Raw genomic sequence first — 26,582 nt, forward strand, 5'->3', positions numbered from 1 at the left:
TAGTTGTTCATGTCAGCATTTCTGCAGGTCTTGAAAAGTCAATGGAGTCAGTTCCCTCAAATGTACTGTCTACAGCAAATTTCATTTGGTTTGCCATAGACAGTAACAGTTCAAACATTTTTGTGTATGTGGTTGTGAGCTGTCAGGAGACTACATCTGTAAACTACAAGTGAGACTGGTGTGACAGTGGATTGTGCTGCAGGAAGCTGTTCAATCCTTTTTGTGGAGTTTCAGTCAGCTGCTGTTAGCTACAGTAGCTAGAACGCTCATCAACTCAAAATGGGTCATTTTCAGCAAAAACTTACGTGAACGTAAATTAATTAATTATTTTGTAATTAGTAATCCATCCTTTAATTTTCTGCCACATATCTGAGTCCAGGTGACCCAGATATGTGGATATAAATTATAATATTAGGAATTATTGTTATATACAGCTGGGACGTACTGTCAAAATGTGATATAAATATCAATAACTTAATGTACTTAATAAATAATTATTGGCCTTATTGTCCATACTGGTTTTCTATCATTCTTTGATCAGTATGACTGAAGAAAATGTATTAAATTACATTCTCTGTAGTATCAAAAAGGTGTTTAACTGTGTTAAATTTAATATTATCAACACTGCAGATCCCTGTTATCTTCACCTTATCAATGCTCAAGTTCTGTGGCCTGTTCAGATCTTGGCAACTTACATGGAAATCACCATGGTTAGTCAAAGAATGTCATAGTAATGATATATTAAGTGACACATGACATCAGCACAGATCACAGACTTGAAAACTGATGCTGTCTCTATGGAAACAGGCATTTGAGGCATCTCTGTCACTAGTTGAGGCAAGCAGTATTTTTATTACTCTACAATATATATCTTTCTCACACACATTGTGCTGTGCAGCTACTGTATATAGCTGGGGATGTCTGTCAAAATAGACATTGAGTCTACCGTATTTTAGCTTAAATGACAAAAGTACTTTGTGCTATGGGTTATAATATCTTATGCATGTCACACTTCTGGCACATTAGTGTGATCAGATGTGCAACATACAGTACCAGTCAAAGGTTTTAGACACACTTTCTCATTCAAGTGAATGGGAAGATGTTTACAAATGTCTGACTGATACTGTCCTGAGATGTTTAATGCTATAGGGAGCAGTGCAGCAAGAAGATGAGAGTGAGAAGCATTATCGTTCACTCAGTCTCAGTTTATGAGTTCAGGATGGATCATTGTGCAATAGGCATGACATAACAATTAGTTGCGAGCTGATTGAAAGAAAGGCTGTGATGATAGGGTAAAAAAAAAGAAACATTTTGCTGTCTTGTTAAATTTAGATCTTTAATGACTCTCTTTCATACATACACTCACACAGTAGACACATGGTACTTTACAGATGGCAGGGGAGGCATGTCATAATGGAAAATCATTTGTTCGCCCTTTTCTCAAATCGTTTCTAAATTAACTTATTATTTTAAAAATTGTCCCTGTATATAAAGTTGTCATTTTACAAATTGTTTTTTTGTCTATGAATAAGGAGCGTGAGAAGTAGTTATGACAGTCGAGGCAGTACACACTGATGCAATGAAAATAGAAAACGAGAACAAGGCTTGTCTTAATGCAGTTTCAGAAAAGTAATTTCCATCTCTGGAAATGAAAAAAAGTTCTTTGTTTCACTCTTTTTTTTTTTTTTTCTTCCCTGCACCATATTTTAGTAAACACATTTTTTGTGTGCTAATCTGGAGTCAGCAGCGGTGGTAGTGTATTAAACTCTGCGTACAAAATGCTTTTTTTTTTTTTTTTTTTCAATGCTGATGCTCTCTGTCAGATCATTACATTACAGCGTACTCACTTCCCTCTCAAGCACCAGATGGCCCCAGCCCAGGCATCTCCATTTGTTTATATTACAACAAATCAATTTAAAGCACAGCTCTAGCCAACCCATTTAACTGGAGAATTGACGCTTGTTGTAAACCTCCATTATGACAGTGTAGGTGTTAATTTCATTCATTTAGCAAACATTCTTCACTTATTGTAGACTATAATGTACTAAGGTTCTTTTGTGACCTTGAAAGGATGCCCAAGGATTCCTTTCAGCAGGAAATAAATGAATATAGTATGTGCGTATGATTATACTGTAAGATCTTCTTCTGCACTTTTAAGCTCTTCTAAACTTTAAAGCTCCATTATACTCTGAATATTTTAGCACTGCAGGAGCCGACCTGCAAGGTTTAGCTCGTCTCCTCAGCATGTAAATCTGTCTTTCAATCTATCTCTCTGTCTGTCTTATCAGAACAGTATCCATCCGTTCATGTGTCCTTCTATCTGTCAAACTGTCCAACTACTTCTACATCAAGTTTACGATAATTGTACTTAGCTCTACGTTTCTTCATTTATTTGATATGGTCTTTTATTTATCATTTTGTTTGCTGGAATAAATAAAGATGATAACACATATAATTGTGCTACATATTATGATGAAATGTTCCTTTTTCAGCAATCCTATTTCTTGTGTCTCTCAGAGCCCCGACAGAAAATGGCTTATCTTTGACGGCCCGGTGGATGCAGTGTGGATCGAGAATATGAACACAGTGCTCGACGACAACAAGAAGCTGTGTCTGATGAGCGGTGAGATCATTCAGATGTCACCGCAAATGAGCCTCATCTTTGAGCCCATGGACCTGGAGGTGGCATCACCAGCCACGGTGAGAAGCACCTTCAGCACCTTTAGTTCCACCTAACCCCTATTTTCAGTTTGGGATGGAGCACTCACTGTGCTTATTTAAAAACATAAAATTTTGGTACACATGCTAGTTTTCTTTCACTGTAACATGGTGCTGCACTAGCTCTGACTATATTAAGTCTCTTACTCTAGTTCTAAGAAAAAGAAATGTGTGCTCTTGCATTATGGTACATCATCTTATCATCCTTCCAATTACACGTAGGCTCTCACTCATAATGCCGTTCATGCCTGTGTTTATAACACACAGTAGTTCCACCCCACACTGTGCAGGTATTTTTCCAGGCCTTTCAATAATACTCAGGGACATTTCCAGCGTATACTCTTATAAATGCAGTCAAACATCAAAATTAGCAAACAAAGAGATCACAGGGGTGATCTTCAGTCCCTCTAAATTAACGCTGCAATCCTTGTGTAGGTCATGAAGAAAAGTTTTTAAAAATTGTTCTCCTTAATATTCTTTGTTGTGAGGCAGTAACAAAGGCTCTTGCTTGCAATATATAGATCTCTTTGAAGGAATACCTTTGCAACTCCCTGGCTTTACTTTTTATTAAACAGACTGCTGTTTTTGAATATATGTAGCCTGGCATCAGTTTCTTTCATCAGCGCTGAAAGTTGAGGCATAAATCTTCTTCCTGATCACAGCCAACACCCCCCACTTGTGCATGGTCCCTATTTGTGCGTTTTTGATCTTTCTCTTTGTCTGTGAAAGTTATTTTCTTCCCTTTTATTTTTCTCTCCTACTGTATCTTCAAGCCTCTTAGCTATTGCTCATATGTCTTCACCTGTCTTTGCTCATCTTTCTTTTTTTCCTCTAACTTTGTGCCTTTGTGAAGCTATTCCTTGGGTGGGACTTGAGTTCATTAAAAAGCTACTCTTTAGGAAGAGGCTGCAACATATGCAGCATATACATATTTGCAGTACCTACCAGTAGACAGAATATGATGCATCTACTGGGATAAACTCATTGTAAATGTCAGCTTCCATTGAACTAGGGTTAAAGCTATCAAGGGATCTATTTATGACCTTTATGGACAAGAAGAACAATTTCAATGTCCAAAAAATGTTTTAATGTACATATGGGCGCATGAGTATTGTTTTAAGACAGACTTGAAAAAATGTAAGCCTATCCTTTAACCAAAAACGTCTCAAATAAATGGATTCACTTCACTCATATAAATGTTTGTGACAGGTGTCTCGTTGTGGAATGATCTACATGGAGCCACATATGCTGGGCTGGCGGCCCCTTATGCTGTCCTGGCTCAATACTCTGCCCACCACAGTCAATGCCACGCACAAAGACCTCATCACAGCCCTTTTTGACCGCATACTGCCAGCCTGCCTACAACTCATTCGGAAAGCCACCAAGGTGCTGATTATCCTCAGAATACTGGCAGTGGTTTGCAAATGAATATTAAGATGTCTGTACTTAAGGGGGCATTTTTTGCTTTGCATATACTGTACATGTAGATTTTGCTGCAGTTTTTTATTACAAAAATGCATTCATATTACATTGATTTAGGTATAATACTTCCTGCATGTTTCAGTAGAAAAGTTTTAGAGTTTTAGAATAATTCAAAGTTTGTGTCACTTTAGTTTTACTTTTCAGTTTCATATAACAAAGTTTCTAACTGTGTAATGAGTTCTGGGCCCACTAGTGTATTGAGAGAACACTTCTTTGAGTTTAGAGGTGTGTTGTCTTCTTCTTTCGTGGTTTCAGGAGCTGTCCCCGACCTCTGACACCAATCTAGTCAAGTCCCTGATGAATCTTATGGACTGCATGATGGATGAGTTTCATGAGGAAGCAAAGATGAAGAGCATGACTGAACAAGATATTTGCTCCTGGCTGGAGGTTTGTGTTCAGACTCACTACTACTAATAGTGGCTAGTGCCACTGATCATTATTATTATTATTATTATTATTATTATTATTATTATTATTATTATTATTATTATTATTATTATTATTATTATTATTAATAATAATAATTGAATCATTGAAAACCCATAAGTGGCTACTACATCATAAAACAATCATTATGGATAATTAGACAGCATTATTAAGCTATTATAAACCCACAATCTTACAGGAAGGTTTCACAGTGCCCACTTGGGTCCCTGGCACTGATAGTATGAGGAACCTATTGTTTTGTGGCAATTGTTATTATCATTATTATTATTATAGATCACCATCGCATTTTTGAGGGGCTTGGGATTCTTAAAAACTCACGGAAATTGACACATACATCAGAACTGGTTAAAATTGCAAAGTTCTGTAGTGACTGAGTTTGGGCATAGCCAGCATGCTCCATAGCGTCCCAAACACAGGGCCATGTTGGGATTAAAGTTGCTTGGATGTTCATGAAATTGAGTTGGATCATTGCTCGTATCATTTTGGCTAATCAGCCATTTTGGATTTGTGCGTCAATTTTCTTTTTATGAACATATTTGAGGCCTTTAGGATACACAAAAACTCATGAAACTTTGCACCAATGTCCGAACTAGTAAGTATTTCAATTTGATGTCGCAATTGGGCTTGGGCGTGGCTTGTACTTTCAGCATTTTTGAGGTGCTAGGTGTGCTTGAAAACTCACAAAACTTTGCACATGCATCAGAAGTGGCGTAACTTGATATCTGATATGATCTTGGGTTTGGGTGTGGCAAAATGGCTTGAGGGCGCCCCCTAGAAAATTTCAAGTCAAAGCCCCTGCCTTTAAATTTGACATATATATACAAAATTTGGTAGGCAGATGCACCATCTCCAGACTTTAAAAAGCCTCTTGGAGCCATACCAAGTCCAACAGGAAGTCAGCCATTTTCAATTTACTTTGCAATTTTTTTGCAAAGTGAAGCCATTGACAAGCGTTGTACTTTAACAAACTCCTCCCAGAGAATTAACCCAAGCGACTTGAAATTTAATAGGTTACATCTAAAGACCTTTGAGATGTTAAATTGCGAAGCTTTTGAGTTTTTGTGGAACGCCCTTGGTGTGGAGTCAGTTTTGCCCAAAACATGAAACAGGAAGTTGTTGTAAGTCCACCATTCAGAGCCATGTCAACCAACCTCCAGTAGTGATACCACAGCTGCTGCTCCCTTCGATGTGTGTGAGGTGTGACAGCCCATTCATTGCTGCTTTCAGCTTTAATTATTATCATCATTATCATTATTATTATTATGACTTCCTAACTTCTGTTTTTCCTCAGTTTGTTTTTACTCACATTCTTAGCCTACCCACCAGTTTTTAAACTGTGGAAATGCTGAAAAATTCTGGCCAGTGCAATGTATTTTCATTCATTTGTTTTTTATGAAACCGTAAATCCATCACCTCTTACCTGCTGTGATGTGAAAAATGATCTTCAGCTGCACAGTTAACTGTTGTAGTTTATTGCATACTTCATATTGAAAAGCAAAAATGTGTGGCCAAGAATACTGATATTTGAAAGGGAAAATTTAACATGGTTCTTTTTTATCAGCTTGACCAAGTTATTTTTCAATTAATTCAACCTGATGTTGAATTTTCAGCTTAAAAAACCTGCTCTTGAATTAACAAAACACAACACAACAAAAAATCACTGAAAAAAAAGAACCCTGGCAATGGCCCTTGTTGAACCCCTTTAATTGCACCTTAAATGCAGATCCAAGAACAACACAGATACAGTATATACCCAAGAACTTACCTTCTCCCTCTTACATATACTGTCCTAATCAGGTCTGCATCCATACAAGTCAACAAAGACTGGAAAAGTTTTAGCAGATGAACCCTTTCTTCTGCCCCCTGCATGTGTTCCAATTGATTTTTCGCCTCAGAATCATGTCTTTTGAAAGCACTGCTATTATCCCCCTGTGGCAACACAGCACTGATGAATGCCTTTCAACCCTTTCTCCCATGTTTCTCAACCAGTCATTATCAAAGTGTTGAATTAATCTGCCTTTTAACAGCAGGAGCTATTGTGAGGCTACTAAGCCTCATTTCCAATTCCTACAGTGTTCCTGCTGTTTTTTCCGACAAAGACATCGCTCCTTTGTGGATTCTTGGGTGTTTGTCTGACAGTCAACTGTATAGCATCATAACAGAAGTTATCTCAGGGCACTTTTCATATAGAGCAGGTGTAGAAGGTACTCGTTACAATATTATTTACAGAGACCCAACTATCCCCCATGAGCAAGCACTTGGCGACAGTGGCAAGGAAAATCTCCCTTTTAATGGAAAGAAACCTCAAGCAGAACCGGGCTCTGGCTGGGCAGCCGTTTACCTAGACCGGTTGGGTTGAGAGAGAAAGAGAGAGGGGGAAAGAGGAGAGAGAGAGTGAGGTGTGGAGGGTGGGGTTAATTATCTGAATAGATAATTAATAATTATCTATTCAGATAATTATTAATTAGAAGTTATTATACGTTTACAATAGTTTACAACAAAGACAATCACAGACTACAATATGAAACCAGAAATAAATAAATTAAATTAAATTAAATTAAAGCAACACATCTGCAAAAGTTCTTTAAAGAAATAATAATAATATTTATATTCTAACAATACTCGTGCTCTAACTGTTGAAAACTAATAAACAATCTCACCTCTGTCCTCTATACATTTTTTATTTCCTACTTAAATAAATTACCAACCTTGCATGACCAAGAAGGAAATTCTTTTTTTTACCAGGGAGAGAGAGAGATAGAAAGAGCAGGAGGAAAGAAAGCATAGTACAATGCAAGATCCACATGGAGCTGTATAGTAATACTACTACTACTACTACTAATAATAATTGTATCAGTGGGTGGCCCCTGTGATCTGCAGAAAGCAACAGGAGAGAGACGAGAAAGCACAAAACTACGGATGGCAAGTTAGTAACATGCATTAATGGTACATGAATGCATACAGATGGAGAGGGAGAGGAGGAGAGAGGAGCTCAGTGCATCATGGGAAGGCCCCCGGCAGTCTAGGCCTATAGCAGCATAACTAGGGGATGGTCCAAGGCGAGCCTGGGCCGGCCCTAACTATAAGCATTATCAAAAAGGAAAGTTTTAAGCCTACTCTTAAATGTAGAGAGGGTGTCTGCTTCTACTTTTGGAGACTCTAGGAACCACAAGAAAGCCTGCATTCTGGCAGCGCAGTGGTCTAGTGGGGTAATAGGGTACTATGAGCTCTTTAAGGTATGATGATGCCTGACCATTAAGGGCCTTGCGGTGGTGCTGGAGGCCAGGGCAATGCCATCTAGAGTAGTTGTATTATTACATAATGTGTTTATGGGATGTTTAGGGCCAAGCACAATAACTTGAGTTTGGTCTGAGTTTAATAGCAGAAAATTGCAGGTCATCCAGGTCTTTATGTCATTAAGGCATGCTTGAAGTTCAGTTAACTGACTGGTTTCATCTGGCTTCATTGATAAATATAATTGGGTGTCATCTGCTTAACAATCAAAGTTTATGGAGTGTTTCCTATTAATATTGCCTAAAGGAAGCATATATAAGGTGAATAGTATTGGTCCAAGCACAGAACCTTGTGGAACTCAGTGTGCATGGAGGATTCATCATGAACGTGTATAGACTGAAATCAACTTGATAAACAGGACTTAAACCAGCTTTGTGTGGTTCGTTTAATGCCAATTAGATGTTTCAGTCTCTGTAATAGGATGTGATGGCCAATGGTGTCAAATGCAGCACTAAGATCAACAAGACAAGTACAGAGAGAATTCCTTTGTCCAATGCAATTAGGAGGTAATTTGTAACTTTCACAAGTGCTGTCTCTGTGCTCTGGTTCACTCTAAATCCTGACTGAAAATCCTCAAATAAAGTATTGTTATGTAGACAGTCACACAACTGATTGGCGACTGTTTTTTCAAGAACCTTAGAGAGAAAGGGAAGGTAAGATATAGGTCTATAGTTGGCTAGAACACCTGAATCAAGAATAGGCTTTTTAAGAAGAGGTTTAATTACAGCTACTTTAAGGGACTGTGGTACATAGCCTGTTACTAAAGACAGATTGATCATATCTGTTAAAGAAGTGCTAATTAAGAGCAAAACTTCCTTAAGCAACCTAGAAATCGTTGAAGTAAGTTCAGGAAGGTCGATTGGAGAAAAACAGTCTAAATCTATATCAGGTTACAGTTGTTTCTAAGGTTCCCGTGTTTGAGGATAAATTGGTGCCTGTTGAGGGCAGCAGGTGACGAATTTTGTCTCTAATAGTTAGAATTTTATCATGAAAGAAGCTCATGAAGTCATTACTGACAGCTATAGGAATACATGGATCAATAGACTTATGACTCTTTGTCAGCCTGGCCAAAGTGCTGAAAAGGAACCTAGGGCTGTTTTTATTTTCCTCTATTAATGATGAGTAATAGGCAGGTCTGGCATTACAGAGGGCCTTCCTATATGTTTTAAGACTATCTTGCCAGACTATACGAGATTCTTCTAGTTTGGTAGAACACCATATCCTTTAAAATTTTCATGATGTTTGCCTTAATTTTTGGGTTTGGGAGTTACACCATTGAGCTAATCTCTCGTTTTATTATCTTCTCTTTTAGAGAGGCAATAGAGTTGAGGGTTATTTGTAGTGAGCCTACAGCACTATCAACAAGATGATCAGAGTGACTAAAGTTAGCATATGAGTCTCTGTTGTATTGAGACATGACATTGAATTAAATGCTAATGATATGACTTCCTTAAATTTAGCCACAGCACTATCAGATAGACATCTAATGAAGACATTTTTGCATAATGGCACGAAGTCCAGTAATAGAAATTCAAAAGTTATTAAATAATTGTCCAATAAAAGAGGCTTCCATGGAAAGATCATTAATTGTTCAATTTCGATTCCATATGCCAGAACAAGGATCAAGAACAAGGGTGTGGTTAAAACAGTGAGTGGGTTGATTTACTCTCTCATTTACACTCTGAGAGAAGCCAAATGAGTCTAATAATGAGATAAATGCAGTGCTAAGGCCATCATTATCGAGGTCCACATTGTATGGGCCAGGAGTAGTACACCATAACAAATAGAATTGTCAGTAATCTTTTCCAGGTTGGTTGTGAAAGACTAAAGCTTTCAAATGGGTTATGATTGAGTTTAGGTCTAGGGTTGATTAATAGGCTTATGTTGAAAATGGCTGCAACTCCACCTCCTTGGCCGGTGTCTCGAGGACTGTGAGTATTAATATGACTGGGGGGAGTGGATTCATTTAGGCTAGCGTTTTTCAATCGGGGTGGTACCACTGAACACTGGCTTAGGCTATACAGTACATTTTCATCAATTGAGCACTTGCACACCATGTCTGTGCAATTATATTTTTGATGTTTGACTTTTACAGTGTGATAATGTCTGGTAAACTAGTTTCATCCTACAAACAGCATCTTAAACATAAATTTGTTCATTTAGTGGGTTATAGTCCACAGGAAATTGATGATGATGAATATAGTAAAACAATAATTTTACATGTTATGCTACAAGCAACATGTTCCATGTTAATCTAGCATTTAGATTCTGCACTGGCAACCTTGGTGAAGCCCTACGTGTTTACTCTTTAATATGCAGTAAATGTCCCTGAACAAGATACTCACTCCTTCCAGCTCTCTCTCTGATCTTGTGCTCAGACCTCCCTCACAGGAACATCTACAGCAATAAGAAGGGGTTGTGCTTTACTAAAGTGCTCTTATCTTTATCTTTTTTTCTGAACACTTCATTTATGATTTCCGGTTTACAGCACTTTAGTCCCTCTCTCTCCATCCCCCCTTCCTAAGAGTTTAAGATGAACAGAAAGAAAGAGAAAAAAATAAGAAGAAAGTAGATACATAAAAGTAAGAATCTCAAATACATACTGTAAATGAGTACTGTACATGGAGATAGAGAAAATCTATCACAAAATAAAAGGGGTACAATATAATTGTTAAGTCACATGGTATTTATCTTATAGCCACAACATCAGTAGCTTATATCACAGTTTACATTGGGGACAGCTTATATCAGAACTTGCGTAGGGGATTCATTTAATGCCACTGATATCTGCTAACATATTAATGACATCCTGAAAGGGATAGGCCTTCCACAACAAAATAACAAAATGGGGACCATGTTATGCTGAATGTTATTTACTTATTTATTTTTCGCATCTGTTATATATATACAGTATCTTAAGTTTTCCAGTGGTAACATTGACTCCCTTGGGGGAAGGCTTGTCTGACTTCCATTGGAGAAGAATCAATCTCCATGCCAGTAATGAGGCAAGTGATATGGAGTTTGCTTGTGATGCTGTGATTTTGTCTTTTTGGAGCAACATTTTAAAAACAGCAATGCTCAAACGAGCTTCTATTTGTTTACCGCATATGTGTGCAAAGACTTCAAAAATATGCTCTCAGACACTGTTTAGAGACTGACAAGACGAAAACATATGGCGTAGAGTGGTCATGCCTTATGCATAATGAAGACGAGTGAATGCATTCCAGACTAGGTTGCCATAATTCTTCTGGAAAATCTATGCCTACATTATGTTCCCAGGGTAGTTTTGTGTTGGTCCATGAGGGTTTTCTGATATTCTGTATCCAATCATCGGATTATGGAGATGCTCTCCTTCCTATATGAGTCCACGCACAGAATGTCATTTTCAGCTGGGGGGAGGTGGCATATGTAGTGTTTCATGGCAAGTGCTTTGATTTTGTCACCATTTACTTTAGTATATATTTTTCTCCAGTAAATTACTTATATTTATCTGACAGTTGTAGGTACTGCTTTCTCTATAGAGGGTTTTTCATGCAGTATGTGTTAAAAACTACCCAAAAGTATGGCATTGCAAGACATTATATCATTTAGGCTACCTAAAACAAATTATATACTACATACAAAATTTTAAATTCTACTTTAATGACTCTAACTGAGGACTATCCACATGCAGGGACCAGTTGATACAAATTACGATTACAGCACACACTGTGTACATTATGACTCAGTGTCTCTTTCAAAGATTAATGTGATTTAGAAACAAAAAAAACAGATGGTTGTCCTTTCTTTTTGCACAGGGCATCTTTGTGTTCTGCCTGGTGTGGTCAGTGGGTGCCAGCTGTGATGATTCGGGTCGAGTCAAGTTTGACGCTGTGGTAAGGGAGATACTAAACGGCCCCTTAAGCGAGGAGACCCGGGCCTGCCACGGCATTCTGGCCACTGTTGAGGCTCCACCTAAACAGCTTACAGTGCCTCTACCCACTGCAGACACAGTGTACCAATATCGCTTCATTAAAGAGGTAGGCATCTTCCAAGAGTCTTTTGCTTTTGATAATTATGCAGCTGAGAGCACTGAGTGATATCTCAAAAAACAGTGTGAAATTTCCTAGTTTTTTTATTAGCTGCTGATAGAAAAATGAAGGTTAATCTGAGTGAAGTATGTGACAAAAATGATGTATCTCTCTATCACAGTACATAATACAAATGGTTATGAGATGATGAAGATTTGCTGTTACCATAATTACCTCAATACTGTATCTGAAAAAAAACACAAGAGAGAGTTGCTTCTACATCAAACCCTTTGGAACTGGACAATGCCTGTGTGCGTTTTTTCTTTTCCTCAGATGGTTGGGGAAGAGGGATGCTCATTTTTTGTCTGTATGTAGCGTTTACAAAGCGGGATGCTTCAGTTTCAGTCTTATGGTTTCACCTACCTTTGATTTCCTGCCAGTAAATACCTTTTTTATCATGAGGGATGGTGGAGAAAGTAATGGTTGCACTGCAAAGAGAAAAATCAGGCAGTACAGTATTTGTTTCCCATCAAAGAGGATTTGAAATATACAGTAGTTCTGTTTAATCTGTTGTTGCAAAAGCTTCTAAGAGACAAAAAAACCCCTTAATTGCACATTTCTGTCATCACCAACAAGATAATCATACTAGGAAATGTTCATATTAGCACAGGTCAAGTAAGCGTACTTCTGTGTTCAGCAGTTGTCAATTTTATATACTTCATCTTCCAACACAAGCTGATATGAATTTAAACAAAAAGTCTAACCGTACAAGACTATTATGGATTTATATAAATAGCTAAGGGATGACTGATACCACATTTGGTTTAAGAGCCATTTACTTAGAGCTGTATACATCAACTATTGATATTGCTGAAGGCTGTTAATACGAGTCAATTCTGAACACAAGGAAAGGGTCACAAATATTTGTATTCTTAATGTCTAAATATAGACAAATCAGTTTGCATCTGTTTGTTTTGGGCAAATGTTCCTTGTTGGGCTCAACAGTCAAATGATTTTTTACATACAGTACCTGTCAAAAGTTTGGACACACCTTCTCATTCGCTTGAATGAGAAGTGTGTCCAAACTTTTGACTGGTACTGTATAATGTGTCCAATTAAAACATATGCAGTGTTCTATTATATTTCAGTTCTTTTCAGATTTCCCAGAGGTTAAACCTGTTTTTTTTTTTTCCTAAGTGAGTTTTGATTAAGGAGGACAATGGCCTTTTATATCTCAAATACAACCTCTCTACTTTGCTCTACAGGGACAGGGCAGGTGGGAGCTGTGGACAGATAAGCTAAAGACTGCTCCCCCCATATACAAGGACATGCAGTTCAACGAGATAATTGTGCCCACTGAGAACACGGTACGCTACATGGCACTGATGGAACTCCTCGTCACCCACCAGAAGCCGACTATTTTCATTGGTCCCACTGGTACTGGCAAGAGTGTCTACATCACAGTAAGTGGTCTGTTAATGAAAATTTTGTAATTAGGCATTTTGCATTTAACAGAAAGGAAAAACTGAAAAATCATGCTGATGGAGAAGGTATGTGCACCAAAAGTATATTAAGACAGGCTTTGCTTTTTAGGTGGCTTTATTTTAAGGGCTGAAATGACAGCCAATTATCTCTGGAAGGTTTTATTAGCTGTAACTCATTAACGTTTATTCTGTGAGGTGACCAAACAGCAGAATTAAAAAAAATGTGTTTTCTGCCTCCTATGCTTATATACTCAGTCCAGTTTAGGGGTGGTTTGCTATTGTTAACTTCAACATTATCAGACAGAATATTTGTTAATATTACTGAAAGTGGACAACATAAGTAGCTATCATAAATAAGGATAATGCCCATTTTAAATATCATAAAGACTGTTATTTTAAGGTGCTGAAAATGCACAATAATTATTGAAATAAGTAGTATGTGTGCTTTTGCACTTGCACAAGATACAACAAAACTGGGAGCCACTCATAAAAACATAACTCTATAGCACCAGCAGTGGTCAAAAATTTAACATGGTAACTTTAATATGTGTGAGCTGCCTTGGTCTGCTTTGATTTCTTTTAATTACAGTGAGTGCACTAGCTGTTTCTCTATATGACTAGTTTGATAATGGCATTAGATGCAGGTTAAATTTGCAGTAAATAAGTCATAAAAAGTAGTACACAGAATTGTTGATACCTGTAGACACCCATATTTGATACATATGAATTCAGCAAAGGCATATCATTTCATGGTATTCATGTACATATACTGCAGATTGCATTATTATTATTTCCTCTATTTGGTGTTTTGTTGTCCTCTGTACCCCAGGGGAATTGTGGATTGAGCATTAAGCAGTTTTTATAGGCAGAAATTGTCATAGTCATTTGGCTCTGTTTGTGTGTTTGTGGTAGCATAGACTGTGTTTGAAACACAGCTACCAATACTGCAATATCATTCCGTAGGATGATTGAGCATTCATTTCTAAGCACTAAAGTTGCAGCCTCAGGAAGCCAGAGAAGTGCTCTGAACACACAAATCATTTGGAAGCAACGCAGCTACAGACACCAGGTGTGAAATGGCCACCTTGGAGGAATACTGAGTATCTCTCAGCAGACCTTCAGCTATTTATATCAAGGACTAGTTCCCCCTCCTCCCTTTTGTTTCATTAGTTCATCCATTAGTGTGCTCCAGCTTGAGACTCTGGGGTGAATAGAGATTATATCACTAGGGAGCCTTCTCCACTTCCAGCTTGTCTGCGCGGTAGAACGGCTCTGACCCATGCCGCAATCAGCAGACCATGGCTGAATCCCAAACCTGGCAGGAGTGATAAAAGGGCACCGGCACTCAGAACATGAGAACATGACGGGCATGGTGCCGGCACTAGTACCATCAGACAACTGTACACAAAAGCCCGCCCCAGACTGCACTGCAGCGAGACAGAGAGAAGCTGTGCCACTGGTTCAGATAAGAGGATGATGATGCACCTTGGCTGCACCCTGTGATCATTCACATCACAAGTCCCCTTTAATTATGCAACTCATTACTCACATGATTTCACAAGTATGTGTATGAGCATTGTGTGCATGCTTATACACATGTTCACAGGGGAAGCTAGAGCTTGTGCTCTGAACACACATGGCACATAATAAAAGTACTATAAAAATGAATAAAATCCTAATGAAAGGAATCATGTCAATCATAACTACTTGCCTCACCAGTCCTCAACAACTATTCTAACTTTGATATAAAATTATCCCAGTCATGCTCTATTTTACTCAGTCTGTGGGTAAGAATTGTACACGTGAACAGTAAAGGCCACCTGTCCAAAAGGGCATTTTATCAAAACACCCTTTTGTAAAAGCCTGTTTAAGCTTTTAGTGAAATGCCCTTTCGCAAAGCCTCATGCAAAATGAAAGATTCACCCTTTTGACATTACTTCAGATCATGTCCTCAGAGGGCAACTAATTTCCTACTTCATTTCAAAGTCATTTTCAGGGATTAACTGAAGATCCAATTTTTATTTAATGAGACTCACTCACTAAATGCCACATTTAATTAGATTATAAAGCTTATCAAAACCATTTGTCAGGATCAAATTTTAAATTATCATTTTATGTGTACTCTACCTGTACTGGGTGTCTTTGGCATGCTGAAAACCAATGTTTTCAAGCAAATGAGCATCCAGTTATCCAGCAAGTTAGCACCGTGATTATGTTTATTAGTTAAATTAAGTCCATGATGTTCACAGACACTCGTAAATCACTTTAGGCATCGTGTCTTTTTGGTTCATCCAGTTATTCCTGGATCTCATTTAAAGCAGTCTTGCAAAACACCTGACTAATACATGGCAGATAATGCAAACAAGACTGTGCTTCATAAGTCATTAGTAGTCATTAGGCCTTACACAAACCATGTAATTATCCCATTGTTTTTTGGCTTCATTTTGACAGAAGAGTTCTTTTTTATTAGATTTGATGATAATCTGCTCATGTTTTTGATATCTTTGCCCAGGACTTCCTATTGAATCAGCTGCAAAAGGATGTATACAGCCCGTTATTCATCAACTTTTCAGCCCAGACTACAGCTGCGCAGACCCAAAACATTATTATGTCCAAGCTAGATAAACGGCGCAAAGGAGTGTTCGGCCCTCCACTGGGGAAGAAAATGGTACAACCTTTTTTATTATGTTCATTTGATGTTATATGTAGGAATGATTTATTTGTCTTTCAGTGTGCAGTAAATGAGTCACTAAAATGTAGGTAGTTGTAAAGTTGTAAATACCATCAAAATACCACAAAAGGATTTTTAAATGTACAGTATGGAATCTTATTTCAAGTAAATGGATGCTGTATTTTATCAGGTGGTGTTTGTGGATGATGTGAACATGCCAGCGAGGGAGGTTTATGGTGCCCAGCCCCCTGTGGAGCTGCTGCGCCAGTGGCTGGACCACTGGAACTGGTATGACATGAAGGATTGCTCCATGATCAGCTTGGTGGATATCCAGGTCATGTGTGCTATGGGACCACCCGGTAAGTAGTAAATGTGCTACCCTGAGGTTAATTTGAAGCACAATTGTTATAGATATGATGCTGATTGAAAGCACTGAATTGGTCAACAAGATGCAGATCTTTAAGTGGGTAAAGTGAATACTTTTTTCCTCTGCTGAAGTGGTGTCGAATCAATGTCACGAACCACTAGCTGCTGTTTTGTGGAGCTTCTCACCGCCTTGAGGTGCTTAAGGTGTTTACAAATAGCAAGTGTTTACCACTTCAACTTTCGCTACTACTACCAGCGTAAGCACAAAGGCAGCTATGTCCACTGAGGTAGCTGGCAGCGACAGCTGCGAGAAATAGAGGGTAGGTGCCACTCTCAGGTGCCCACACAGCTACAGTATTTGCTGCTGGTGCCTGAGCTGACAGTTCTTAAGCTTTTCTAAGCTGCTGCTCAATATAGCCCTGGGACAAACTGAACTCACACCAGGGAAAACAACAGAGCAGCAAATTTTACTGGTGTCCAAGTGTTTTGAATTATATAAACCCTCTTCAGTAATGATCGTGATAACAGATTTGAACTGATTCAAGCCATAATTAGTGGGCCAAGATGATAAAGCTGCAAGCCATATCTCATATCCTTGTCCCTATTTCACCCATCGGTGCTATTTCACTGGGGTATACTGGGTTGCTGCTTTGTATTATGCAACATCCTTGGACAATCAAAACCTGTCACCTGTTAAATAATAGCATTTGTACACCATCTCTAACAAATGCCATGGTCATTGGCCCTGTTAATCTTCAATACTGAAATAATGCTGCCAAACGTCAACAAATCATGTATCAGAGTGTTGCAGGATGATGGAATATTGTATTTTGATCATTGAGACATAAAATAGACACAAAAACATACTGCAGGCCATAATAGAATACCATCAAAAACACTGTACTGAGTACCTAGGAAACTCAGTTGAAGCATACATATCAGAGGTGTTGTCTGTGTGTAAGAGTTGAGTTTTTCTTGTTCTTGTCTCTTAGGTGGAGGGCGGAACCCCGTCACGCCCCGGTACCTCCGCCACTTCAACATGATTACTATTAATGATTTTGATGAGAAGACCATGTATACAATCTTTTCCAGGATCATAGACTGGCATTTCACCATACGGTAACTATATACCTTCTGTAATTTGCAAGGTGTTTTTATCCAATTGACACAGAGTGATTGCATATGTTTAGGAATGTTCATTACCAAACCTCTACATATAATCCACTACATTTGTGCACAGAAGGTGATCATATTTACCCAACCACTCATGCAAACAGAAATTTCATACGTGGCATTTTAACAGCTTTTGGCAATGTTTCACATTTTGGAAACATGTTGATCATGCCAAGATGCTTGATCGCATATATTTTATTAGCCAAGTCTTTAGTTTTTTGACTAAACTGTGGGAAACAATGTGAAATTGTGTAGCTTGTTCTTGCATTCACCTAATGTTAGCAACAGGTGAGGTCATACCATTATCATATGTATATAAGAGACTATTTTAAACCAGTAACCACTTTTTCAAATGTTAAAATTACATTTGAATCAACCCTTTCATCCACAGGTTTGCTTTCCCCAAGCCATTTGCAGCTCTGATCTCTCAGATCGTTACTAGTACCTTGTCAGTGTATCAAGAGGCGACCAAGCACCTGCTACCGACACCCACAAAGTCCCACTACTTGTTCAATCTGCGCGATGTCTCCCGGGTCATTCAGGGCATCTGCTTGTCACGGCCAGAGACTGCAGATGAAGTATCTGTCATCAAACGGCTCTGGGTGCATGAGGTAATGTTTTATACAACAGACAATGGAAAATACCTGACAGCTACGTAACTAAATTAACTTACAAATGCAAATAATATAGAAATATGTAAATTAATAAAGTAGCAATGCATTACAATAAAGCCCCAGTTTCCCACTCTCACTCACTCTTTGTCTTGTTGATTCTCAGGTACTGAGGGTGTACTATGATCGGCTGGTCCACGACACAGATAGGTCCTGGCTTGTAAGTCATTTACAGGTGGTGTCTCAGAGTCACCTGAAGGAAGACTTCCATCAGCTCTTCATGCATCTAGACCATGACCAAGATGGAAAGGTCACTGAAGACGACCTGCGCAGCCTCATGTTCTGCGACTTCCATGACCCTAAGGGCGAGGACCGCAACTACCGTGAGGTGCACAACCTTGACCAGCTCCGACAGGTGGTGGAGTCACACCTGGAGGAGTACAACAACATCAGCAAAGCACCCATGAACCTGGTGCTTTTCCGCTTTGCCATCGAGCATGTGTGCCGCATTTCCCGCATCCTCAAGCAGCCAAGTGGACACGCCCTACTAGTGGGTGTTGGCGGGAGCGGGCGTCAGTCTCTCACCAGGTTAGCTGCCTATATGGCAGAGGCAGAACTTTTCCAAGTGGAGATCTCAAAGACCTATGGGACCACTGAATGGCATGATGACCTGAAGCTAATCATGAAGAAGTCCACACAGGGTGAAGCTCATGGCGTTTTCCTCTTCACAGACACTCAAATCAAAATGGAGTCATTTCTGGAGGACATTGGCAACCTGCTCAACACTGGTGAGGTAGGGGACATGGATTAATAGCTGAGTTAGTTAAACTGGTGGGCTAATTGATTAATGAATGAAGGACTGAATGGAGGGATAGAAAGAAATAAGTATGGCTGGAAAGAGAGGTGGAAAAAAGGATGGATGTGTGGATAGATTAAGAGATGGATGAATGTTTGATGAATAGACAAATACCAAATAGCGATACAGAGAGAAAAGGTGCAAAGGTGTTCTTTTTTACAAAGCCAATACCCAAACACAGACCATTCTATTATATTTTGGTTGTTTCCAGGTGCCTAACCTGTTTGCAGTTGATGAGAAGCAGGAAATCTGTGAACGAATGCGTGTGTTGGACCGGCAGCGTGAGCGTGAAAAGCAGACGGACGGCAGCCCCTTGTCCCTTTTTAACATGTTTGTAGAGCGCTGTCGCACACAGCTGCATGTGGTATTGGCCATGAGTCCCATCGGAGACGCCTTTAGGAACCGCTTGAGACGTTTCCCTGCTCTCATTAACTGCTGCACCATTAACTGGTTCCAGGTGAGTGTGTGTACATTGCATGAGAATACGGTATGTATTTTAGTGAAACTCTAGCATCATCACAGTGAGTATTCCAATTGTAAGAGAATATTATATATAAAATACATAAGTGTTTTTTTGTCAGCTGAATTCAGTAAACCACAGTAGAGAGTAAAATACAGTGTATGTATGGCACAGTAAGAGTACAGCATTTATTTCTTGTCAGACCTGGCCAGGGGATGCTCTGCAGGCAGTGGCCTGCCGCTTCCTGGAAGACGTGGAGATGACAGATGAGACCAGAGAAGGTTGCATCAACATGTGCAAGAGCTTCCACACCTCAACCATCGAACTATCAGTTCGCTTTTTGACTGAGTTACAGCGCCACAACTATGTCACCCCAACCTCATACTTGGAACTCATCTCCACATTCAAAGCTCTGCTGAAGACGAAAAGAGCGTAAGTTCAAGATTTAAAATGAGATTAAGATATAAGATAGTCATTTTTAATAACTAATTGATTTTTTGTCACTTTAGATGCTACTTTAGATTACAAAAACATGATTATAGATCAAGTTTCCTAATCAGAATCTCTGCCAGAAAAGTTGATCAGGACATCCTGAGTACTGCATCACTTTCAATGCAGTACTGAGTGATTCAGGATTTGTCACTTTCTAAAGAGCACCTCAGCAGTATTTTACAGCCAATCCAGTTGCACTAAACTCCAGTGTGCATGCATGTGTTCTCATGTGTAAAATTAGGACTTATTATCCTTATCTCCCTCTGTCCTTTGCGCAGTGAAGTGATGAAGCTGAAACGTCGTTATGAGGTGGGCCTTGAGAAACTAGAGTCAGCAGCAGACCAGGTGGCCACCATGCAAGTTGAGCTGGAGGCTCTACAGCCGCAGCTGCTTGTGGCCAGCAAGGAGGTAGATGAGATGATGGTGGTGATCGAGCATGAATCTGTGGAGGTGGCTGAGACAGAAAAGGTGGTGAAAGCAGATGAGGCTGTGGCCAATGAACAAGCCATGGCTGCCAAGGCCATCAAGGATGAGTGTGATGCTGACCTGGCTGTAGCCATGCCTATCCTAGAGTCAGCCCTGTCTGCGTTGAATACTCTCACCACTCAGGTAAGAGGAGCGATATGTTCTGTTTTCCATATATAGTGCCCTTACATCTAACTCAAAGGCCCAGACCCAATAGAATAGTACAGAGGGCAGATCTATAGATGTGGTTCTTTTTATCAACAGGATATCACAGTAGTGAAGTCCATGAAAAGCCCGCCCACAGCTGTCAAGCTGGTGATGGAGGCAATCTGCATTCTCAAAGGCATCAAGCCAGATCGTGTGCCAGACCCCTCCGGTTCAGGTAAAAAAGTGGAGGACTTTTGGGGCCCTGCCAAAAAGCTCTTGGGAGACATGAAGTTTCTCCAGAGCCTCCATGAATACGACAAGGACAACATCCCCCCAAACTTTATCGCCATCATCCGCAACAAGTACATCACCAACCCAGACTTTGTACCAGAGAAAATTCGAACTGCATCCACTGCAGCTGAAGGCATGTGTAAGTGGGTTTGTGCCATGGACAAGTATGACAAGTAAGTAATGTTCTTCCCCTTCTGTATTATGAAAATGGGTGCATATTCACAAAGTTTGGGAGAGCGTTTCATCTTTCTAAGTGATTAACATGAAGCTTGGTTATGGGAAACTTTGAAGGAATAATAATTTTCCTGGTGCTGGTATACCACACATATTTTACATCCAAAGTGATTCATGTAACAATTCATCCAAAATCCAAGATGCAATCATTTAGCTTTTTAAATATTACATATTTTCAACTCATTTGCCTTTATTTGACAGTTTTAAAAGTACAGAGAGACAGGAAATGGGGTAGAAAGAGGAGTATGACCATATTATGTTATATCATATGCTATATATAATATAGAATTTGATTAGTAAAAAATACACAGGAGGCATAAATAGTATGACCTGCAACTGTTACATGAATGTAATAGAGAATTTAATCCAAATGAATGCTATTTATATATAAATATATAATATATATTATAATTTTTATTTCCTACATTTTTCAGTTGTTTTTGTTTGTTTTTTCCACTGCTGCAGATAAACTAATGTATATGTGTAAAGAAGAACTAAGTTTCAAGGCGTATTGTGTTTTGACAGTATTGACACAATTATCGCAGTGTTTATTTTACTTCTGTTTCACATCTTTCTAGTAAATCCAAGAATCTACACAGCTTGACATGTTTCTTATTTTGTAAATGTTATTTACTTATTTTGATTTGAGTGAATGAATGAAATGCTTCTTGTGTCGCAGAGTGGCCAAGGTGGTGGCTCCGAAGAAGGAGAAGCTGGCACAGGCTGAGGGGGAGCTGCAGGTGGCCATGGAGAGCCTGCGGAAAAAGCAGGCTGCCCTCAAAGAAGTACAGGATAAACTTGCAAAGCTTCAAGAGACTTTGGAGGCCAACAAAAACAAGAAAGCTGACCTGGAGAATCAGGTTTGGTGCTTTCGTATTCATATTATATATCATATTTCATATATATTTCATAGTTGCATGAGTGTTTGGGTGATTTTAGATTTTGTGTAATGGTTGTCATCATTCTAGGTAAAAAAAACAAACTTTTTAGATGGATCAGTGGATATGTATGGGTATGCTACAGTGCAACAGATTTTTGCTCTCCAATGTCCTCCAGGTGGATTTGTGCAGTAAGAAGCTGGAGCGAGCTGAGCAGCTGATTGGAGGCCTGGGTGGAGAGAAGACACGCTGGAGTGAAATGGCCTTCAATCTCGGAGAGCTCTATAACAACCTGACTGGGGACATCCTCATCTCAGCAGGCATAGTGGCCTACCTGGGAGCTTTCACCTCCAGCTACAGACAGGTAACTGGAGAGACTAGGTAGTACTTACTTTAAAATGGGTTGTATTTAGGACGTATTACTCACAGTATGTTACTTAAAGCACTGCAACTACATAGATTTTTGAAGTACTTGATTTTGGTATCACCCTTATAGAATATGACTTTGATCATTTAATTTACTGTACTAAAATTAACTCAGTATTTACAGTATACCATACATATTTAAAGAATAACTTAACACCAGTGTGAAAAGTAGTATTTCACTGCACTCCTTGGTTGAAAGTTCCAAGTCTGCTTCACCTCTGACCACACCCAGCATCATTTCTGGATGTGGTTAAAAGTGTGCTTTTTTGCACCTGTAACCATACCCAATAGTGATGCCACAGGGCCCTGGAGTACATCTGTACATCACTGCAGAAAGGTGAGAAGTTAAACCACTGGATGTCAGCAAACACAAGATTTTTAGGGAGTGTTAAGTTATTCATTAAAAATGTAGCTTAAATGTGTTTATAGTACAGAACCGTATTTTCCCTCTAGCCTATTTCTACTTTGGTAGATTAAAGGCTTTGTTTGTGAGTACAAAGACACAGGTCAGGCTTTCTCGAGTGTCTTTCTACAGAGTCACTCGAGTGTGTTTGGGCAGAGATCACAAAGTTACAAGGCTTCAGTTGTGGTTCTTCAGAACGCATCACTTGTCTTGTGAAAAGAGAGGATGATCAATTTCCCTGTTCAAGCAGTTTGGTAAAAATTGCACGATTCTGAGTAAGACCCTTTTAACGCGTCCTCAGGCATAGCTGTTACATCTGCAGTTAACATTTCCATTAAAAGTGAGAGTAATAATTTATTTCTATCCAACGCACTGCAACCAATGCATATTACAGAACTGTTTCAGGCCAATAAAAGTCAAATGCTTGAGAGCAGTTTAGTAGAAAGGAAACACTCTGCAGGTACTGAGGCTCTAAAACCTCTTGCTGAGCCTCACATGTCTCCAACACCAAGCTAGTGTCTAAAGCTCATGAGGGCCATTGTGATGCTAGAAAACAGAAATGAGGAGAGTGAGTTAGTTATTTTTGTCATTAAGATGTTTAATTATGTGCTATGCATGTGATTGGGTATGCATATATGCATGCTTACATTCATGCCTTCAAAAATCACTTTAAGTGCTACTGTGTACCTGTGCGTTAGTAATGTTTTTTAATGATCTGTCTGTGTGCATCTGTTCATTTGTGTGTACAGCTGAGTTGTTCACTAGCATATGCTCTCACTTGTTTAGAGGTAAGTGTTTGTATGTTTGGTCCTGCGTGTGAAGGAAAGTGAAAAAAATGTTTCTCCTCTTGTTCCTTCAGTTGAATGTTTGAGCTTCACCGTGCAGAATGATGTATATGCATAGATTGATACTAGAAGGTTGTCTTCACATTCATCTGCTGAAGGCAGAAAGTTGCTCTGTGCTCACTTTAAACCTCAATTGACGGCATATACTGTATCTACAAGCATGATTTGTGACAACTCATTTGGAGACTTTTCAGAGAGGAGGGCGACATCTTTTTCCAGCAGTTAAACTTTTGAAAAGAATAATATTTTCAAATTCATAGATTCTGGATTTTTCAATGAGGTAGAGGGAATAAATGTAATTTTAAGATTTTTCTGAACATTTTATTGTGGAAAAAAACATGCCAGACACAAATTATTATTAAAAACAGAATATTTGTATATGTCTTAAAGCATGTCTGTAGGGGATCTCAAAGTAAATCATGAATAATAAATGTGCTCCTCTCCAGGATCAGACAGAGGAGTGGATGAATCTTTGTAAGAGTAGAGAGATCCCCTGCTCCCCCAACATGTCTCTGATGAACTCTCTGGGCGATCAAGTAAAGATACGTGCGTGGACCATCGCTGGCCTACCATCAGACAGCTTCTCCATAGACAACGGCATCATAATCTCGTGAGTATTCAAGAAAAACTGAACACTGACATGGCACTATCATCAAAGGAAAAAGGCATCAGTGTTTCCGTAGTGTTTAGCATTATATTAGTAAGAGATTATCGCACCGACTGTGGATGTCTCAAGCAGCTTTTTTCTGCTCCTGATCTTTCATTTATTATTGAGTGTCCCCTGTCAGCCAGTGTTGATACAAAATTGATATTTTCCTACACAGTAAAGCCGTACAGTGCTGTGCATCATAAAGCTGGACTTGCCCTGTTGTGGCAGAAATGTCTGTACAGGATTTGGGCAGCGTCTCAAAATTACATAATGACATTAATATTTTTCACTTCTCTCAAAAGCAGTACTTTAGTGGTGTGCTACACCTGCAAATTGTTGCTGCAATAGAAGCAAAGTGATCTTATTCTGAGCGTGAATTTCTTCATTGAAACTGATTCCTCCTATTTATTATTTATTTCTCCTTATTTATTTTTATGCCACTTGGCTGAAATGAATGAGAAATAGGTTCCAGTGTTTTAACATAACTGTTTTTGACAGCTGCTGTACCTAGATCACAATGGGCTACAGTTAAGTTAGGATCAGGATGCCATCGCCCATTACTAATCAGTCTACTCTAATGAAAGAAGAGACGATGGCGGAGCTTTGTAACCTATCTTAGAAGCCCATATGACATTGTCAAGACATCTGCTTGTTTGTGTAAATGAAGCAGCAACATTGCTTTTTAATCACAATACTATGGCCCCTGGTGTGCTACCCAACTGTGAGCTGTCTGACTGCGCTCAGAGTGAATGTTCACCCCTAAGCTGTTCTTTACATCTCATTTCATGTCCTCCAACATCCCCCCTACTGTTGTGATGTCTCATGGTTAGTTACAAGAACTCTCACTCAGACAAGGCAGCACTATTTGATCACTGACTACTCTGTGTGTGTGTTTGTGTGTGTGTGTGCGTGTTTTTAGTAATGCCAGACGGTGGCCTCTAATGATTGATCCCCAGGGCCAGGCCAACAAGTGGGTGAAAAACATGGAGAAGGCCAATAGCCTGCATATCATTAAACTGAGTGATGCAGACTTTGTGCGTACTCTGGAGAACTGCATTCAGTTTGGCACACCAGGTAAGCTTTAGTATTTCTGTGTGTGTGTGTGTGTGCCTCACCCACATTGGTGCAGTTCCTATTACGGCCTGATGAGGCCTCTCTTTACCACGGGGATTCATTATTGCTGTGCAAAGGATGTTTTTCCCTTTGTTCTCTGTTCTGCAGAGGAAGATTTCATATAAGCAGTATCTCAGAGTGAAATGTTCCAATGAGCCTTTATTCAGCCCTACTGCACCATTAGTACATCAGGCTACCGTAAATCACACACAAGGGGAGAAATCCATTAGTTTTCCTGCACGAACATTTTTCCTGCCCAGCATCAGGGCCAAAATGACATGTGTAGGCAGACATGACTATTTTTTGTGGTGTTTTTTCGATTGCTTCAATTCCCACTGCTACTGTTTGGATATGACCTTTTGGTTCACAAGCTGGTTTCAGAATATATTCTACCATCTCTCTACAAAAACACACAATATAACAACCAGCCCTGGCAAAATACTTGTACTTTAGTCTTCTCATAGGATTTTGAGGGAGTATGAGATGGAACAGCAAGAGATTTAAAGTTAGAAACAGAGGCTGCTATACAGCCATTAAAAAGACATCTAAATAATGACTCGAGTCAGCCAGCCATTGGGTCTTTGCTTACTGGCAGACTGCAATGCTAACAGTTCAGATAGTAGCTTGTCCTTGCAGGGTGCAAAATAGTCCCCAGAGGGTATGCAGTTGTTCCACCCTCCACAGCCTGTTCTCTTATTTCACAGTTTTATGGTTTCTTGCTGTTTGTATTGCAGCCTATAATCCTGATTATCTGCTAGTATTCTTTCTTTAAGCATGGTTAAACTAATGTTTTCCTGCCAAATCTCTTTATAGGCTAAGCATGTGTTTATTCAATGATGCAAACTACAGTATAATCTGCTGAAATATTAACAATACTGATGTGATGTACCAGGACAAAATGATGCTCCAAAGCAATTTGGAGAAGGTTTACCCAATTTAGTTAACAATTTTGTGACAGAAAGCTAATCAGCTGTCTGTCTCTGAATGCTGTATAAAAACTTAGCCCTCCAGGCATACTGTCAATTATAGATGGGCCGATGTTCTTAACATGAGAAAAGCATTATCAT

General features: G+C 39.2%; 1 protein-coding gene across 1 annotated transcript in view; it reads left to right on the plus strand.

The window, feature by feature from the left end:
- Positions 1 to 26,582, plus strand: part of dnah7 (dynein, axonemal, heavy chain 7) — an 84,646-nt gene that overhangs the window by 34,364 nt on the left and 23,700 nt on the right. The window contains exons 32-49 of the mRNA XM_044366564.1: positions 2,518 to 2,700; positions 3,928 to 4,104; positions 4,456 to 4,587; positions 11,739 to 11,960; positions 13,217 to 13,414; positions 15,948 to 16,103; positions 16,297 to 16,465; positions 17,465 to 17,591; positions 18,037 to 18,256; positions 18,423 to 19,049; positions 19,324 to 19,569; positions 19,775 to 20,004; positions 20,343 to 20,673; positions 20,794 to 21,140; positions 21,881 to 22,061; positions 22,258 to 22,443; positions 24,200 to 24,363; positions 25,322 to 25,476. Of these exons, the coding sequence (XP_044222499.1) occupies positions 2,518 to 2,700; positions 3,928 to 4,104; positions 4,456 to 4,587; positions 11,739 to 11,960; positions 13,217 to 13,414; positions 15,948 to 16,103; positions 16,297 to 16,465; positions 17,465 to 17,591; positions 18,037 to 18,256; positions 18,423 to 19,049; positions 19,324 to 19,569; positions 19,775 to 20,004; positions 20,343 to 20,673; positions 20,794 to 21,140; positions 21,881 to 22,061; positions 22,258 to 22,443; positions 24,200 to 24,363; positions 25,322 to 25,476 (4,051 nt within the window). The remainder of the gene's footprint in view (positions 1 to 2,517; positions 2,701 to 3,927; positions 4,105 to 4,455; positions 4,588 to 11,738; positions 11,961 to 13,216; positions 13,415 to 15,947; positions 16,104 to 16,296; positions 16,466 to 17,464; positions 17,592 to 18,036; positions 18,257 to 18,422; positions 19,050 to 19,323; positions 19,570 to 19,774; positions 20,005 to 20,342; positions 20,674 to 20,793; positions 21,141 to 21,880; positions 22,062 to 22,257; positions 22,444 to 24,199; positions 24,364 to 25,321; positions 25,477 to 26,582) is intronic.

This window comes from Thunnus albacares, chromosome 11 (genome assembly GCF_914725855.1).
Source record: "Thunnus albacares chromosome 11, fThuAlb1.1, whole genome shotgun sequence".
In the NCBI taxonomy this organism is placed as follows: domain Eukaryota; kingdom Metazoa; phylum Chordata; class Actinopteri; order Scombriformes; family Scombridae; genus Thunnus; species Thunnus albacares.